Raw genomic sequence first — 18,796 nt, forward strand, 5'->3', positions numbered from 1 at the left:
ACAAATGTAACTTCCTTGAGAGAGCAGTAAACATATATCATCTCGAGCTCGAACTTTTTTTTCTCCTTCACGAGCTCATGGAAACTCTTTATGTACCTATTTAAATAATGGGTGAGCTGGTAAAAAAAAATGACCCTTGTGAGTAAGCAATAAACATATATATAAAGTAAATAAAATTGCAGGAGTTCCAGCATATCCAGATGAGGTAGTTCATAGTTGCTTTCCTCATCTATCTTCAAGGGACATTTAGTAGCTCATTTGCATTATCTGGAAGGAGCATCCCAGAGAGCAACTCACTCGCTAACCTGGGGTCCCTCAAGATTGAAGCCTCGAGCCTCAGAGTGGCCGATGCGGCTCCAGATGCACTGGCCGCCTCAGCTGTCGCCTCGCCTAAGGAGGGATCAATAATGGGGGATACCAGTTGAGTCAGCGAACTTTGAGGAATGGGCAAGCTCAGAATTACCTCCTCCAAACCTTGGTCTGACTAGCCCTCTCGATTGCCTACGGTAGCTGAAACAGCAGGCGAGCCATCATGCACCCGTGCGATTCCAGAGTCACCAGCATGAGGAGGCCCTTGCAATTCTCGAAACCATCGATAAATCCACTGTGGCAATGTCGATTATGTCCTTCCTAAACTTCGCTGAGTCCCGATACTCCTGAATGCAACGGGCCCAGACCTCCGAAGAAATCTGCTCGAATTGGGGAGTGCGATGACCCCTAGGCCTTGGCGGGGACTGTGAGGTGGAAGGTGCCCAATAAGAGGAAAAGGGACCTATGGTCCTGGCTTTCATTCTTCTTTAGGCCTCTCTTATAAAGGGCCGCCTCTCCTTTACCCTGACCTTCACCAACGGCAAAGGAGGATGCAAACGGGAGTATAGAGGTGATGCCATCACGGTAGGAGAGAGGAGTTTCTGCGAAGGAAGAAGATGGAAGATTAAGTTTCTCCGCTCGATAGCCTCTATTTATAAGCACCAACGACTACATCAATTGCCAATCGACGATCGAAAAAGGCATGGAAATTCATCAAGTAATTAATGACGTACTTTCCTACTATCAAAAATAAATTTTGATGACGTTTCGCGAACCGGGGCATGGCCACATGGCATGTCTTTATACGTCATGTGCTTTCTCCCAGGCATAACCTTATCAGGAAGGTCAATAACCATCGTTCCCCATGACTGCCCGCATTAAAAGAGCACAATGAAATTGTCGCTCGACTAATCATCTCGGAGTGGCATTATTAACTAATTGCTCCAGAGCGGCATTAACAAATGATCGTCTCGGATCGACATGCACAAGTAAAAAAGATAAAGTATGATTAAGATAAATTTTATTTATTTCTCTTAAGTTTTTATAATGACCATGAAGAGTCCTACTACAAAAGAAAAAAAAACAAGAAGGCTACAAGACAGTGCCTGGAGCTGAGGCACCTGCCATGGAGACATCCACTACAGTGGGATCCCAGATTTCATATAAAAAGTTCGGGTCCAATTTCGGATGCTTGACAGTGATTCTGTCCCAGATTGACTGCTTTCCAGCATCATAGGCATCAACAGAATATTTGACTTTTTAATCCTCGCACTCCTTTAAGGCTTGGAAGTCTTCAACAGCCTTGAAAGCAGCCTCCACTGTCTTCTTCTCCATGGCCTCCAATTGGGCCTCGAGCTTCTTTATTCTCCCCAGCAATCGAGAGTTCTTCTCGACAGCTCCCCTTAATGTAGCTTCAGCATCTTCGACTCTCCTATCAGCAATGTCAGCTCTCATGGAGGCCTCTCTAGCTTCCCTTTTAGCCTTCTCCTTTATGCTTTTGAGCATTCCAGTCTTGAGTTTGAACTTCTTTTTCTCCTTCGCGAGTTCATGGGAACTCTCTATGTACCCATTTAAATAATGGTGAGCTAGTAAAAAAAAAATACCCTTGTGAGTCAGCAATAAACATATATATAAAGTAAATAAAATTGTAGGAGCTCCAGCATATCTGGATGAGGCAGTTCACAGCTACTTTTCTCATCTCTCTCCGAGGGACGTTTAGCAGCTCGTTTGCATTAGCAGAGAAGAGCATCCCGGAGAGCAACTCACTCGCCAACCTGAGATCTCTTAAGGCTGAAGCCTCGAGCCTCAGAGTGGTCGGTGCGGCTCCAGATGCACCGGCTGCCTCAGCTGTCGCCTTGCCTGAGGAGGGATCAACAATGGAAGATACTGGTTGAGCCGACGAACTTGGAGCAGGCAAACTTCGAATTACCACCTCCAAACCATGGTCTGACTGGCCCTCTCGATCGCTCGCGGTAGCTGATGTAGCAGGCGAGCCATCATGCACCCGCGTGATTCCAGAGTCACCAGTGTGAGGAGGCTCGGATTCTTCTAACTCTAGAGTTGGCTGCACAGGACTCCCAACTCTGACACGAGTGCTTCGCCCACCCATGGATTCGAGACTCGAGCTCTTCCCAACAACCATCTCTGCAACCAAGATGATCAAATTATTAGAGGAGTAATGAAAATTAAAAGAATTCAAGATCTAAGCAGCCGGCCCACATATATCTTGGAGAGCGGCCTAGCTGATGCCGACATTAAATAGTGTCTGGGCTGACAGTAGTTCCTTCAGATCTGGGACCTTGAAGCCATGCAGAATTGTTAAATCCTGCTCCAAGTGACCGTTCATCGGAGGTTCCTTTAGTGCGGCCTCTTGTGGTTTGCCTCAGGCGATGAAGCCTCAATCTTCACCCGACATTTAAGAGATGAAGATGAACCACAGTTGCCAATCGTGGACGGTAGAAGGCACATCCAGAAATAGGAAATAGAAGCCATCCCTCTTGTTTTGTAGTAAACAGAGGATATTTACCGGAGCCACAACCTTCGGTTTGGACTTATTTTGTATGTTACTTCAGCACCAACAATCTTGCGCGAAGCTCAATCATCCTCTCTCTAATCTCGATCGATTTCAAGCAGCAACGGTCTTCATGCCCAGCTTCCTTACTCCATGACCAATTTCTCCTTGTACCCGACTTCACCAAACTAGAACCACCAAGGTAGTCACGATGTTTTGTATGTTCACCGCTTTTTCTTATTTTTTTTATGCACGTACTGTCATGCCTCCGATCTGAGATCGCGAGTCAGAGGTCATGGCAACCGCCATATACTTATGAAGAACTCTCTCCATAAACATGCAAGGCATCACGATATCAATGCATCACAGCAGAATAAGATTCAAATAATTATTATTCAAATTTAATTTAAATAATTAATCAAATCTAATCATAAAGTTTCACTAGAAATGAAACAATAGATCTAAGTTCAATGAAATTGATAATACTAAATCTCGCATCTAAAAGCTCTGTCCTAACATTATTATCCATGCTCGCAATTAATTATCTGAATCTAAAAAATAAAAAGAAAAATAATGAGCTAGACAGCCCAGTAAGTAATAAATATTTCAACTAGATATTTCAGATATTATATAATATTCAAGAACAATACTGTGAATAAACATAAAAATACATTTCATGCTAATTCAATGCAAATCTATTTTTTTTTAAATATTTATATATAATATAATCATAAATTTGATTCGAATCAAAATACTTATAATTCAACAGCTTCAACTATGATCAATATTTAACCCCCATTGGCGGGATCCACTGAATAGCAGCGCACAATCTCCACTGGCAGGATCCACTAAATACCAGCACACAACCTCCACTAGCAGGGTCTATTAAAACCAGCGCACAACCTCTACTGACAGGGTCCACTGAGTACCAACGTATAATTTCTATTAGCGGGGCCCATTGAAATATAGTTAGGTTGAGAATATAAATCTGATCTGTATCAAAATACTTTTATATCATAACATATCATAATTTTCATTGAACATATGCATAATTAATAAAACATAGTATTTTAGTATTACTTTTCGTTCGAAACATAATTTCATAAATCATGCATAATTTTAAAGAATAATTATTTACTTTCAAAATAAATATGAAATATCTTGAGAAGACGATTCATTACTTACCTTCCACGTATCACTGAGCGAACAGATCGATTAACCTTTAAAAGATTCTTCAACATCTATTATTCAAAATTATATTTTTATATTAATTTTAATTTAAAATTAAATCTAAATAAATTCTAAATCAAAAATCCCACTTAGGATCGGATTCTTCACTAAACTCTATCAAAATCATCAAAAGAAAGCCTTTCACTAAGTTAATCTTAGAAAGATAACTTTGAGAGAGAAAGAGATCCATCAAAAGAGAGAAAATTTCATGAAGAGAAAGAAACAATCTAGGGAGAAGAAATTTTAGACAGAGAAAATAGAGAGAAAGTTCAATATTTTAGAGAGAGAAAGCAAGGGTTCAGATTAAAAGGAGAGAGAGAAGAGAGAGAAACTCTTTCTCATATTTTATTTTTTTATTTTATTTTATTTTATTATTATTATTTTTTTTTTTTTTTTTTTTTTTCCCTTCTTATTCTTTCACGGGAAGCAAAGGACCCGCGGGTCCTCTTCTCTTTCGTTCTTCAGGGAACAGGGGAGGTCTTCCTCCCCCTTGTTCCCGAACTAAGAGGTCTCCCCCCCAGCCGACCACCACTCCAGCCGGTGGGGCAGTCCCCGGCGACGCCGAGCTATCGGGTCCGACGATCGGTGGCGGCAAATAGCGATGGAAACCAGAGATGGAACACAAGAACAGGGAAACAGAATTTTCAAAGGATTTTCAGCAAATTAACTTGGCAAAATTCAAGATTAAAACCCCTAAAAGATTGAGGGAATAAGAGAGAAGAGATTTACCTGATTTCTGAAGGTATTTGATCCGATTTTCGGTGACTACAATGAGATTATTCCACCGGTGAACAGAGCAAAATTAGGGAAGAGAAACAGCGAGTTAAACGGTGATTTTTTTTTAGAGATTTTTTGGTGAGAAAAATCAGAGGGATTTGGGCCTTTAAATAGATCACAAAGGGAAGAGTTTTAGTTTGATTTTTACTCGAATTTTCGAGTGATTTTGGGTCTTCTAATCGGCGAAGGAAAAGAAATCTTCGGGAGTTTCTTTCATGCCCGGTTTCCCACTGAATTTCCAGTGCACGGGCTACCTTTTTTTCTTTTTTTTTTTTTAATTTTCAAGTCTGCTTTAAAAGTTGTGCATAAATAAATTTGGGATCTCTTTTGGGCTGGGGCATTACACGAACCCCCTACCAAGCTGCAGTCCAGGCAAAGGACCAGAAGAACCATTTCAGCCGGCTGCTACTGCCCTTTTTAATTGGTAGGCTGTTACTGTTTCTTTTTTGACCTCTCAGCTGGCTGTCACTGTCACCTATTCCTCAAGCTGCTCAGCTTATGGGTTTCTCATCGGAGGCTCGCGTTCGGTTCCACAATCTTAATTAGGAGCAGAAAATATCACATATAAAATAATCCTAGTCGGCGGTGCACGTGGAGAGAGGAAACATGCATGGTGCGCTGTTTGATCTATTTATCTCAGTGCATAATCGATCGAGCTAATAATTGGAATCTTACCCATTCACGATTCTTGATGATGGTTGCATGCAAGGCTGGCGATCATAACTGATAGGATGCATAGGACCATCGGATGACAGCTCATCCCGTATACATCTAGCTGTTAATGTAGCTTGAATTTTGGATATCTTTTATGGGCTCGAACTATGACCCAATCTGAAAAGCCCGCGTTGCGACCTGAATGAAATATTTTGGGAGGTCTGTGGTGGTAGCGGAGGGCATGCGCCCTCCGCGGTACGAATCAATATAAATATTGTATTTTCTGCCAATCTCGGCAGTTTAGTGAGAGGTTTGGGAAATCAAAGTGCGGCTAGGGTTTGGAGAGTTCTTGAGTGATTGTATCTTTCTTTTCATCATAGTGAAATTTTTCTCTCGTGTCTTGCCCGTGGACGTAGGCTTTTCAGCCGAACCACGTAAATCCTGTGTTTGTTTTTCCTTCTCTTCTCTATTTTGTGTGATTGTACGAATCTGTGTGTGCCCTATATTTGTGCAAGCTATAACAAATTGGTATCAGAGCATTGTATGCGTGCAGTTTAGGGTTCACAGATGGCATCGTCTTCAACGAAGTATGAGGTGGAGAAGTTTAATGGAGGATCGAGTTTCAGTCTGTGGAAGATTAAAATAAAATCTTCTTTGATTCTGCAAGGTTTATGGAAGGCAGTTGAGAATAACTTTCCAGAGGATATGAAGGAGGCGGACAAGGCCGATCTGAAGGAGAGAGCCTTGAGTGCGATTTTCATGAGCGTCACTGATAATGTTCTGCGAGAGATTGCTAGTGAAAAAAAGACATCTGAAGCATGGAAGAAATTGGAGCTGTATTCTGCCAAGTCGCTGACAAATCGTCTCTATCTGAAGAAAAGACTGTACAATCTTAGAATGAATGAAGGTACGCCCATTAAAGAACATCTGGATGAATTTAATTCAATCATTATGGACCTGAAGAATATAGATATTGATATTGATAGTGAGGATCAGGCTTTGATTGTGTTATGTTCGTTGCCACCCTCATATGAGACTTTTGTTGATACTCTGTTGTATGGAAAAGACAGTATTTCACTAGATGATGTTAGTAATTCACTAAAATCGAAGGAGTTGAAAAAGAATTTTTCAGACAATAGAGACAGATCTGAGGGAGAGGGTTTGTTGAGCAGAGGAAGAACACAGTCAAGGGAAGGTTTTTCAACCAAAAAGAAATCTAAGGCTAGATCAAAGTCTAGAATGAAAAAGGCTAACTGTTTTGAGTGCGGAAAGCGGGGACACTACAGGAGAGATTGTCCCAAGTTGAAAAATAAAAGGGGAAAGCAATCAGAGAGTTCTGCGAATGTTGTTGACAGGTTCAATAATTCTGATGACAGTGATAGTGCTGGAGAAATTCTATCTGTGAGTTCAGATCATGGACAGAGTTCCTGGGTCCTTGATAGTGGTGCTACTTATCACATGTGTCCACACAGAAATTGATTTGTCACTTATAAACAGATGAGTGGTAAAGTATTTCTGGAGAATGATCGTGCATTACCTGTGGAGGGTGTAGGTAACATCAGATTAAGGATGTTTGATGGGATTGTCAGAACTATGGAGTGTTGGCATGTTCCAGGATTGAAGAAGAACCTAATTTCTCTTGGGACACTAGACTCTCATGGATACAAATACCATGCAGAGAATGGAATTCTCAAAGTATGCAAGGGCTCTATGGTACTCATGAAAGGCAGTTTGGTTTCAGAATTGTATGTTCTTCAGGGAAGTATAGTTTCAGGAGAAGCTGCAGTAGTATCTAGGAGTAGTAATCAGAATCAGACTCAGCTGTGGCATTGCGTCTTGGTCATATGAGTGAGAGAGGGTTATTTGTATTGAGCAAGCGAGATTTATTGGACAGATAGAAAACATAATCTATAGATTTTTGTGAACACTGTGTGTTTGGCAAACAGACCAAGGTGAAGTTCAACAAAAAGGCAGTGCACAGGACCAGAGGTACAGTGGATTACATCCATTCAGATCTATGGGGTCCTAACAGAATTCCTTCCAAGAATGGTGCCAGGTATTTCATGACTTTGATTGATGATTACTCTCGGATGGTTTGGGTGTATTTTCTGAAAACAAAAGACGAGGTATTTCCAACTTTTGTTAAGTGGAAGACGATGATCGAGAAGCAGACAGAAAAGAAGGTCAAGCGTCTTAGAACTGATAATGGATTGGAATTTTGTAATCGTGAGTTCGATGCTTTCTGCAGTGACGAAGGTATAGTGAGACACCGCACTTGTACTGGGACACCACAACAGAATGGTATTGCAGAACGCATGAACAGAACGCTTTGTGACAAAGCACGAAGCATGCTCTCACATTCAGATTTGGGGAAGGATTTCTGGGCTGAAGCAATTAATACAGCCTGTTTCTTGGTAAATTGATCTCCATCTACAGCTATTGAGTGTAAAACTCCTTTTGAGATCTGGTCCGGGTCACCTGTTGATTACTCTCAGTTGAAAGTATTTGGTTGTCCTGCTTATGCTCATATGAGGGATGGTAAACTTGAGCCGAGGGCAAAGAAATGCATATTTCTAGGGTATGCATCTGGAGTGAAAGGCTATAGGTTGTGGTGCAATGATATAAAGTCTTCAGGGTTAATAATCAGCAGGGATGTGACATTTAATGAGTCTGCTTTACTGGATGGTCAGAGGGAGAAGTCAATATCAGAATCAGATCATGGTGTCAGAGAACAGGTGAAGCTTGAGGTTGATACTTCAGCAGTTCAGTTCAGTGATCCAGATGATGAGGTGCAGGATCCTGATCAAGAAGAGGATGCACCTGAACAACAGCAACAAGAGCCATATAGCATTGCAACTGGTAGGGAGAGAAGACAGATCAGACCTCCACAGAGATATGCATATGCAGATCTAGTTGCGTATGCTTTATCAGTTGCTGAGATAGTTGATATGCATGAACCAAGTAATTATAGGGAAGCTATTTCTTGTTCAGATGCAGATCAATGGGTCGGTGCTATGGGTGAAGAAATTGAATCACTTCATAAGAATCAAACTTGGGAGCTTGTGACATTGCCTAAGGGACAGAAAGTAGTAGGCTGCAAGTGGGTTTTCAAGAAAAAGGAAGGCACTCCAGGGATAGAAGCACCTCGTTACAAGGCACGGTTGGTAGCTAAAGGCTTTACTCAGAGGGAGGGGATTGACTTCAATGAAGTGTTCTCTCTAGTTGTGAAGCACAGTTCCATCAGAGCCCTTCTTGCTATGGTTGCTCTTCATGATCTAGAGCTCGAGCAATTAGATGTGAAGACAGCATTTTTGCATGGTGAGTTGGAGGAGCAAATTTATATGAGTCAGCCTGAAGGATTTGTCATTTCAGGTATGGAAAATCATGTTTGCTGGCTTAAGAAATCTTTATATGGTTTGAAACAGTCTCCTAGGCAGTGGTACAAAAGATTTGATATATTCATGATTTGTAATGGCTTTATCCGTAGCTTATATGATAGTTGTGTGTATCACAGAAAGCTTTCAGATGATTCCTTTATCTATTTGCTGTTGTATGTAGATGACATGCTTATTACTGCTAAAAGCATGTCACAAGTTAATATACTGAAAAAGCAGTTGAGTGATGAGTTTGAGATGAAGGATTTGGGTGCTGCAAAGAAGATTTTGGGAATGGAGATTATCCAGGACAGAAGTGTTGAAAAGCTTTTCTTGTCTCAGCAGACTTATGTTGAGAAAGTGCTTCAGCATTTCAACATGAATAATTCTAAGCCTGTAACTTTCCGTTTGCTGCCCATTTTAAGTTATCTGCAGATATGTCACCTAAAACAAATGAAGAGATGGAACACATGTCCAGTGTTCCTTATTCTAGTGCTGTGGGTAGTATCATGTATGCTATGGTTTGCACTCGACCTGACATTTCACATGCAGTCAGTGTTGTAAGTAGATACATGGCGTGTCCTGGGAGAGAACATTGGCAAGCAGTGAAATGGATTTTAAGATATTTAAAGGGTACTACAGATGTTGGTCTGATATTCGATAGGGCCAAGATGAGTGATTCAGTTGTTGGCTATGTGGATTCAGACTTTGCAGGGGATTTAGACAAGAAGAGATCTCTGACAGGTTATTTGTTTACTCTTTCTGGTAGTGTTATTAGTTGGAAGGCAACATTGCAAACTACAGTTGCATTGTCTACCACAGAAGCTGAATATATGGCTCTAGCAGAAGCAGTAAAAGAAGCTATATGGTTACAGGGTTTGGTGAGTGATCTTGGATTGATGCAGAACAAGTCAACAGTGTTTTGTGACAGTCAGAGTGCCATTCATCTTACAAAGAATCAGATGTACCATGAGCGAACAAAACACATTGATGTTAGATATCACTTCATTCGGGACATTGTATCACAAGGTACTATAGTTGTACAGAAAGTTTCTACACATAATAATCCGGCAGATATGGTGACCAAGACAGTTCCAGTTAGCAAGTTTAGGCATTGCCTAGACTTGGTTGGTGTTTGTAGTGCTCAGTAGTGCCCTTGCGAGGGCATTTGGCAAGACAGAGTATTGAGATAATTTTGTTGATGATAGTGAAAATTTAAGCCAAGGGGAAGAATTGTTAATGTGGCTTGAATTTTGGATATCTTTTATGGGCTCGAAATATGACCCAATCTGAAAAGCCCGCGTTGCAACTTGAATGAAATATTTTGAGAGGTCTGTGGTGGTAGCGGCGGACATGGGCCAATAGGCCCATGCCCGAAGCCCACCACTGATCTCATTGGGGGGTGCGGGGGGCAACGCCCCCGCGGTACGGATCAGTATAAATATTATATTTTCTGTCAATCTCGACAGTTTAATGAGAGGTTTGGAAAATCAAAGTGTGGCTAGGGTTTGGAGAGTTCTTGAGTGATTGTATCTCTCTTTTCATCATAGTGAAATTTTTCTCTCGTGTCTTATCCGTGGACATAAGCTTTTCAGCTGAACTACGTAAATCCTGTGTTTGTTTTTCCTTCTCTTCTCTATTTTGTGTGATTGTACGAATCTGTGTGTACCCTATATTTGTGCAAGCTATAACACTAGCATTGGATCACGATCTCTGCAATTACAGTCGCCACTCACCGTGGAAACAGCCTCCATCGATCTCTCGCTATAAACTGGAGGCACCGAGAGGTCCTAGGCAAATTAACTCTCAAAGTCTTTCACACTCTCTCTCTTTTACTATTTTTTGATGCTCGGTTAATTTGAATGTCGAAGGATATCCATCGGAAAACAACTCTGATAATTTTTATTTCTTGCAGGACTGATCTTCTTCCTTAACGCTTCTCTAGCTCAATAACCATCTTAGTCCATCTCAAAACTACTGAACTCGCCTACCGTCTGAAAATCAGCAGCAGTACCAATCTCCACCCCATCGCGATCATCCGTCGTAGCCCAATCTTACTTGCTAATACTGGAAGCCTATGACACTGCTGATTGCTGTCACCATCCCATTTCGATCCTGCTTGATTCGCCATGAACGAGCTGGTAGTGGTAGACCGTCTGATGCCGTGACAAAAAAATTCATCGTCCTGTCGGTCTAGTTTATCCTTGTATGCAATAAATATAACAAAGATCAGGTTAGGTGCCTTAAAAGTTTTTAAATTTGGAAGGAGGGAGGGTTCTTTTGGATTCGGCAGCAACTTAAGACACCTTAATCGGCTGAGGGAATAATAAAAAAAATTCTCCCAAGAAACATCAGTTAGCTACAAGTAGGCAGGCAAGCGGCCTTTGGATCCATTACGATAGGGTATCCATTCCAATTTAGATAAATTATAAAAATATCCCATCAACTTTAGCTTAATTTTATTTACATCCACTTGATATTAAAATATGTTAAACTAGTTCTTTAAATTTTTAAAATATCTAATATATCTGACCCCAACGTCTATCTTCGTTAATAGAATGATACCATTATTTTGTAAAATAACTAAACTATCCTTATCCTCATCTCTTTTCTCTTCTTTCCTCTCTAATTGCTTCCCTTCTCCACCTTCAACGTCAATGTCTCTTCTTCCTCTCCCATCTTCCTCTTGCTTCTCATCTCTTTTTTCTTTTTATCATCCTCCTCCTTCAAGCCCGTCCATAGGCCTTCTTCCTCTATGGCACTCCTACCTCTGCTCAGGGATCTCTCATTTTTTTTCTTCTTTCTCTTCACCTATTTCTCTTTCTCCTCCAAGTTCGCTTGTGAGTTCTCTTCCTTCATGATGGCTCCCTCCATATTTGTCCAACTTGACGGCGAACCCTTCTTCTCCCTCCTCTCTTTTCTCCTCTCCTATTTCTTTTTCTCCTCTTCCAAAGCCGCCCATATCCCTGTCCATAGTAACTTCCACCACCTTCGCTCCTTCTTCACTAATGATCTCTTTTTCTCCCTCTTCATCTTTCTCCGCTTCCATTTCTCCTCCTCTAAGTTCGTCCATATCCCTCTCCACGGTGGCTCCCACCACCTCCGTCCCTTCCTCAAGGTGACCCCTCCTTCCCTTTCTCCCATTCTTTCTCATTTATATTTTTTCCTCTTTCTCTCCCTCCTCCAAGCTTACTCATGACCCTCTTTCCCCTCATCTTTACCTACTTCTCCTCCTCTTTCTTCAAGCCTACTCATGACCTCTCCTCTTTCATTGTAGCTCCCTCCACCTCTACCCTTCCTTGCCAGCAGCTCCTCTTTCTCCCTCATCTCCTTCCTTCTCGTCCATTTCTCCTTATTATCTTCTTTCTTCTCTAAGTACACCCACGAATGCTCTCTTTCCTTTCCCCTCCTCTTCCTTCTAACCTCTCCTCCTCCTCCAATCCTGTCTATGATGCTTTTGATGCTATCTTTCCCTTCAATGCCGACCTTGTATGGTTCCACCTTTCCTCTTTATGGCAACTACCTCCCACTCTATTTCTTTTCTGTCGGTGATCCATCCAATATGAGCAAAAGATATTTTCGTCTGTTAAAATAAAAAGCTAACACTGTTTATTAGTAAGCGAATAGTAGGATTATATCGGATCATTTTGAAAACTTGAAGAAGGATTAGTTTGATACATTTTAAAGTCGATGAGATGTAAATAAAATTGGACTAAAATAAAAAAGATATTCTTATAATTTATCCTTCTAATTTTCAATGCCGAGTTCAGAATTCGAGGATACACCCTCATCCCTTTTGCCGATCATTGGATGAGATATACCAACCCTATTATGTGTGGAGGGATGACGATGGTCTTTGCAATTGTGTGAGACTAATCTTTTTTGATGAGAAATTCATAATGAAGGTATGATATTTTCTTATTATTTTTTTTTATTTAGTTTTTTTTTATCCTTGGGCTCTATCAATATTTCAAAATTTTAGAACTCAAGAGCCTAAACAGAAATACCCTTCCTTTCTCGATCTTTTTTTTTTTATATCTATAATCTCCGAATAAATCGGATGGTAAAAAAGAAGTGTACCATTAATCTCACATTGATTGTGAGTCAAAAGAGATGTCGATTTTTATAAAAAAAAAAAATTTTATGTGAGATATCTTTTGGATTGAAATCTAGAAAGGTAAAATTATGAGATTCATAGAGCAGAGCGGATAATATTTTGTGTTAGATTAAGTAAGATGGAACTAATGTTATCCTCTTCTTTATTATCACCAAAATTTCTTCTTACTTTGGCCTGTCTTTTTCGGCATGGAAGTACTTTTCCCACCGAATTCATCTACCACCTGCATATTTTCCGTGTATCATCTTATATAAATAGTCATAATTTCTTACTTTTTTTTGGCGTCAGGTGGGGATGTTTAGGTAGGTTTAATAAGCTGGAGTAGCGTCCGCGAATTGGAGACTTGGCCGTCGCCGCCCCAGCGACAGCCGTTGAAACCAACGGTGGCAGACAGCGTCTTGAATCAAATCTCAACATCCTGCCACGTCACCGCTAGATTCAAGAGAAAAAAAAAAAAAAACGTAAGGCCATTGCATGATCGACGGCGGCAAAGGACGTTCGTCTCCCGCTGCTATCAGTTATCACATCTGTCCAAAGAATGAAATTTGGTAATTTGCTTCAACTGGATCGCTCGAGCGGCGGACGCACGGGACGGCGATAGGATATGGATGTATCCCGCTAATGAAATAGAAACCATCTCTGATATATTTAAATATAAAAATAAATTTAATAAATATTATATTATATTTGTATTTGAAAATAAGTTGCTGAATTTTATTGCATCAGTTATGGATGTAGGCAGACCCATAGCCAAAGCTTACACGTACACACAATACATGTATTTAAATAGATAAATATATATATAGGCATTTATACATGTTTGTGCATATTTATCATTTTTAACCATAAAGAAAAAAAATAAAGTAGAGACTGATGTGACCGTAAATCATCCTACTCTATCAAATTTTTGTCCATGCCATCTATGAATCTTATGCAACACACGAATGTTATGGCTTAATACTTGTATTGAGTTTGATTAATTTAGGATTCTTTTATTTCTTTCTTTCTTTTGACCATATAAAAATATCTAAAAGAGTTAAATGGATATCTTGTTTTTGATATAGTTTATATCATCATCGTCGTCATCAACATCATTATTATTATTATTTTTGATTCAATAGTATATTTTGGCTACATTAAATAATTTGAAAAGATAATAAAATAATATAATAAAATAATTTATTGTACGTCACATTTGTGACAAAATTCTAACCCAATATCTAATCTTTTTTGAGCCAAAATATATTCACTATGGATATATAACTTTAGTAAGATTTGAACTTGTATCCGAATCTGACAAATATAGTTTGATTTGGATCATGTACTTAGACCGTGGAGTGAGGGACATAGCTATCTTACACACACACACACGCACAAACATACTGACAGCGAAAAGGAGGAAGCCGAGCTTCCCCCAATTTATTAGATCATAGCGAATGTACGATGGCTACCTCATGTTCCCCACTGCCTTCTACCGTCTGCATGGAGATTTTGCTTTTTTCCGCACCGGAAATCGGATTTTTACACGTTAATGATGCATCTGCCCTTTCTAATAACATATTCAAACAGATAAAATTCACTTTTTTTTTTTTTTTTTCAAATAGTTTTCTCTCTAAGTTTGTTGAGCTAATTTTGAATTATACGAGTCATCAGAGCAAGATGGTGGTTTAAGCAACGGGAAGGGATGGTAGACAATGGAGTAGCATTGTTTTTGTCATTTTCTGTCGTGTTGCTACCGGGACATTGACCACTCTGCAGGAACGCTACCGTGTTTTTCTGCCTTTGATTATTAGTAAATAAGAAACCTTGCGGATTTTAGCTTCAAGTCTTATCAAACATGCGACACAAATGTTCTGGAATATAATTAAGATCTTATCGTTGCCGGGTTTTGGAAGTCAGCTACTGCTTTTCTATGGCAAGGACGGATAAGTCAAGTGGAAGAGAGGAGAAAATATAAGCGGACAAGGGTAAGACGGTTCAAGCTAGGGTTTCCTTCATTTCGTTTTTTTTTTTGGTTTCTTGTTGATAATAATTCGTCATCTTGACCTTGCAAAACACGCGGGCGGGACACGCCGCTGTGATCGCAACCAACAGTCGACATTCCCCTACCTTACCTCTTAAAGGGACATCCCTCTCCCCACCCCCTCTGCCCTCGAAAAGGAAAGAGCGAGGGAGGAGACGATACGCTCTCGCTTCCCTACCTCTCTCTCGGGTCCCTTCTTGCCTTTTGGTAGGGGCCCAAGCTCAAGCGAGTGTGGGCTATTATAATTTCTTCTCCAACCAGCAAACCTGCCCAACTGTGGCCCTTGCTATCACTGCTATTTTATTTTTAACCGTCTCTCTGGTCCTCGCCCTCTAACCCGTCCTTACCACCCGATATGGCGAAAAATATGGAGGACGTCGAGCTCTGGCTTCCGTCCGAGTTCCTCTGTGACGATTTCTTCCTCGAAGGAGACAAGACCACAGAGGCGGATGCGGAGGTTGCTGGGGCTTCTTTCTCCTCTGAGCTTTATTCCGGCTCCGACTCGAATCCGAGCTCTGTGGTGGAGTCTCCGACCCCAACCGTGACCGAGAGCGAGGAGGAGGGCTACATGGCCTGTCTGACCCAAGAGATGGCTCACTCCTTTCTCCAGGACGACGAGGGATCCCCTCTTTTGCCCGGTGACAACGTAAAGGTATCCATACTCCAACCATCCTTCCGAATGATTTTTTTTTTTTTTTTTTTCCGGCGAGTACTAGCAGAAATCCTTCCGATCAGCTGACTTGGGGCTTTCTTGATTTGCTCCTAAGACACGGGAAATTATGGCTGGTTCACCACAGTCTACTCTGAGCCCCTGGTCGGCATCAGGGAAGGGGAATCCCGTTGGCCCATCTATAGTCCCCTCCCCTTCGTTGACTCCAGTAGAGCAGGACGAGGATCTGCTCTACGATGCGGCGTTGCAGGTGAGGCGGCTGAGGCTCAATGACCCCAGCAACAAGCACAACATTCAGGACCGCGGGCTCTTGAGGAAGCCGCCTCCTCCGATTTCCACCGCTTCCAACAATCACAGCACCGGCTACCACGACGCACATCTTACCCAACAGCAGTTACGGGCGGTTCAAGTGAGCCTCTTTCAGGCGGCTTTCTGTCTTCGGTACTCACCTTTTTTAAATTCTTGCATCCGTTAATTCTGGTGTTTTGCTCGTCTTTTGTAGTTTCATCATCTGAAGCAGCAGCAGTTAATGAAGGGGAGGCAGAGCAGAGCGAGGGGCAGCGGCTGCGTCGGGGTTTATGGTGAGGAAAGGCGGTACGGCGGGCCTCTTGGCTTGCCGTCTTCGGCATGGCCGCCTCTTCAGAAGCCTCAGCTGCAACCCCCACCCGATTCGGGGATGAGAGCGGTTTTCCTGACCGGCGCCGGCGTTAGAAAGGAGTCCGCCGGCACGGGAGTTTTCTTGCCCCGAAGAGTCGGCGTTCCAACCGAGTCACGCGAGAAACCAGGTATGTACACTCGGCAATTACATTGACAAGACCTAAGGTCGGTCTGAGGTGAAATCGTGAAAATTACACAACCAATCTATTAGATGCGGTTGTTGTTGTTGTTAGATATCCGCTTGCAATTTGAGTTCTGTTTCGGGATGTTGAAGCCTAATACTTTTGTTTTTTTTCTTCCTTTTCACCATGTTTGTCTTTCTAGTCGAGGTTTGTGTCCGCTATAGTGGTGGCATCGTTTCCATGTTTTAGTACTGCTCTTCACAAGATGAATTTCCTGTTAACACTTTTGGTTAGTGTCACATATATCTGATTTCCTTCCCTGTTTTTCTATTCATCAGCTTGCTGGACCGTGCTTCTTCCGGCACGAGTGGGCCAGACTCTTAACTTGAATCTGGAGGAATTGGGGTCCCGGCAACGTTATGCGGGTTCTTGATCACGGCAAGACTCTTTCTTCAAAAAACTTGGAATATTTGTCATGCATATTGATTATTTCCTGTCATTTGGAGCACTGTACGTATTTTGATTTGAGGGGGATCATTCTTTGCTAGCAGTAGTCTCTTTTTATTGCCTCAGATGTTCTTTTGGGCCGAGCCAACACCGCCTTTTCCCAGCAGAAGCGCAACCAGTTCCGTCCCCAGCACCCGGTCGTTGCGAGCGATGACATCCGTCTCCCACAGGAATGGACGTACTGACCCTCTCTCCATTTCTAACCTCTTGCTTACCGAATAGTGGTCTCCCAGCAAGTTGTGCTAGGTGTGGTAGGTATTGGTAGCAAGTGAACCAAAAGTTAGAGGAATACAGCATCAAGTGATGCTTTTAGTAGCGCCTAGCTGGGAATACTGTTATTGAATTTGGGGATGGATCATGGAAGTGCAGGGAAGACTGAGATCTCAAGTAGTTAGTTTGCCTCGGTGTGGGGACTGGAAGGGGAACAGTGGAGGAAGAAATAAGTCATGTTTTGGTGTTCTGGAGAAGAATTAGTACTGGGGTGCTTATCCAATAAGACACACTTTTCTGAAGTTCATTTCTGTACTCACCAAGCCTGACCTACTTCTCTCTTTTGCAGCCTTATTAACTTTGCAAGCGCCGCGAAGGCTTGAGCTTGAGGAACAAACAAGACGTCTTTTTTGTTGGCTTTGGTTTTAGTTTTCTTCTTTTGTGATTTTGGTATGAGGATGGAAGTTAAGAAGGTCATGTACAATTGTGCAGTGGTCTGCTGTATGTTTTATCAATCTATATCTTATGGGAAAGGAGGATTTAATATATCATCGTTAAAAAAAAAAAAAAAAGGGACCTTGTCTTCTTGTTGCTCTGTGTTGCATTGGATTTTTCTGTCTGTGTCCCCCTCTTGAGGACCATCGGATGGGATGGCGGGATGGCACCGAGAAAGGCTGGTCAGGTACCCGAAATGGAATCTGTAAATGTCGGACGTGATTGGTTTTGTTCTTCGTTTTTTTCTAGAAAGAAAATAATACCCGAATTATTCTTTATAAAAAGATGTGACAGGGGTGGTTACTTGGCCTTGTTTGCCGTACTGGCCTTTTCTTCGGACTCTTTTTTTTTTGGGTAAAATTCTTGGACTTTTATTTGTTCATACACAGTTGTTCTTTGGACGGGAGCGTGTACTGCTTTGTTTGACCTGGTCAAATGTGTACATTTCTGCTCTACCAAAAGAAAATGTCTACATTTCTGGCTAATAATAAATTATAAAAGCGTGGTGCGAAGACGGCCGAAGGTTGCTTAGTGTATGTTTTGAAAAAACTGTAGTCGTAGCTGTCTCGATCGGCAGGGGTGGAAGACTTTGTAGTGGAAGCAGGTACAAGCTCGCTGGGAAGCGAGAAAGTTGTTGACATTCATGGGCTGCATGAATGTGCTGCACGGTCCCTCCCGTGAACTCGAAAATATGGCAGGGAGAGATATTACATTTTGATGGCCCACCATGTGCGAGACATGTTCGATCGTGCCGATTGATGGTCGTCATGTAATCGAACGTTCGTGCTCTCTGCTTTGTTAAATGATAATCACAGCGGTTGGTGGATTGTGTAAGATTTCCTGACCTTTTTATTTTGCTTGGGCCTAGCTGTGAGACTTGGTGATTCTTGATCTTTTGCTTTGGTAATTTGGTGGTGCCTTTCTGCCAAAATCCAAGCCGAGCTGAATAATGGAGCGTGGAGCACTCAGACTATTCTCCTTGGAGCTGAGTTTGACCTGTATATAACAGAAAAAAGAACATAAAAATGGGCATTCATGGATGTCCTTTAGATTTTATTTATATAAGATAAAGATTAGAAAAAATTATTTATAGATCTTTAGATTGGTCTGAATTTTTTTTAAAATTTTTTAAATAGAAT

At 41.5% G+C, this 18,796-nt stretch overlaps 1 protein-coding gene across 5 annotated transcripts; it reads left to right on the top strand.

The window, feature by feature from the left end:
* The first annotated feature begins 15,032 nt into the window (after positions 1 to 15,032).
* Positions 15,033 to 17,708, top strand: LOC105033004 (uncharacterized). Of its 5 annotated transcripts, XR_002164504.3 has the most exons (6): positions 15,034 to 15,648; positions 15,764 to 16,075; positions 16,169 to 16,451; positions 16,784 to 16,883; positions 17,019 to 17,130; positions 17,512 to 17,708. XR_002164504.3 is itself a non-coding variant. In XM_073248780.1 (5 exons), the coding sequence occupies exons 1-4, from the start codon at positions 15,352 to 15,354 to the stop codon at positions 16,876 to 16,878; spliced, it is 987 nt and encodes a 328-aa protein (XP_073104881.1). In that variant the 5' UTR covers positions 15,033 to 15,351; the 3' UTR covers positions 16,879 to 16,883; positions 17,512 to 17,708. The 5 variants fall into 5 exon arrangements, 3 of the variants coding, with proteins under 3 accessions (XP_073104881.1, XP_019705536.1, XP_019705538.1); XR_003798785.2 differs by having other exon boundaries at positions 15,033 to 15,648; positions 16,784 to 17,130; XM_073248780.1 differs by lacking the exon at positions 17,019 to 17,130 and having other exon boundaries at positions 15,033 to 15,648.
* Positions 17,709 to 18,796: the final 1,088 nt, after the last annotated feature.

This window comes from Elaeis guineensis, chromosome 14 (assembly GCF_000442705.2).
Source record: "Elaeis guineensis isolate ETL-2024a chromosome 14, EG11, whole genome shotgun sequence".
NCBI classification, from domain to species: domain Eukaryota; kingdom Viridiplantae; phylum Streptophyta; class Magnoliopsida; order Arecales; family Arecaceae; genus Elaeis; species Elaeis guineensis.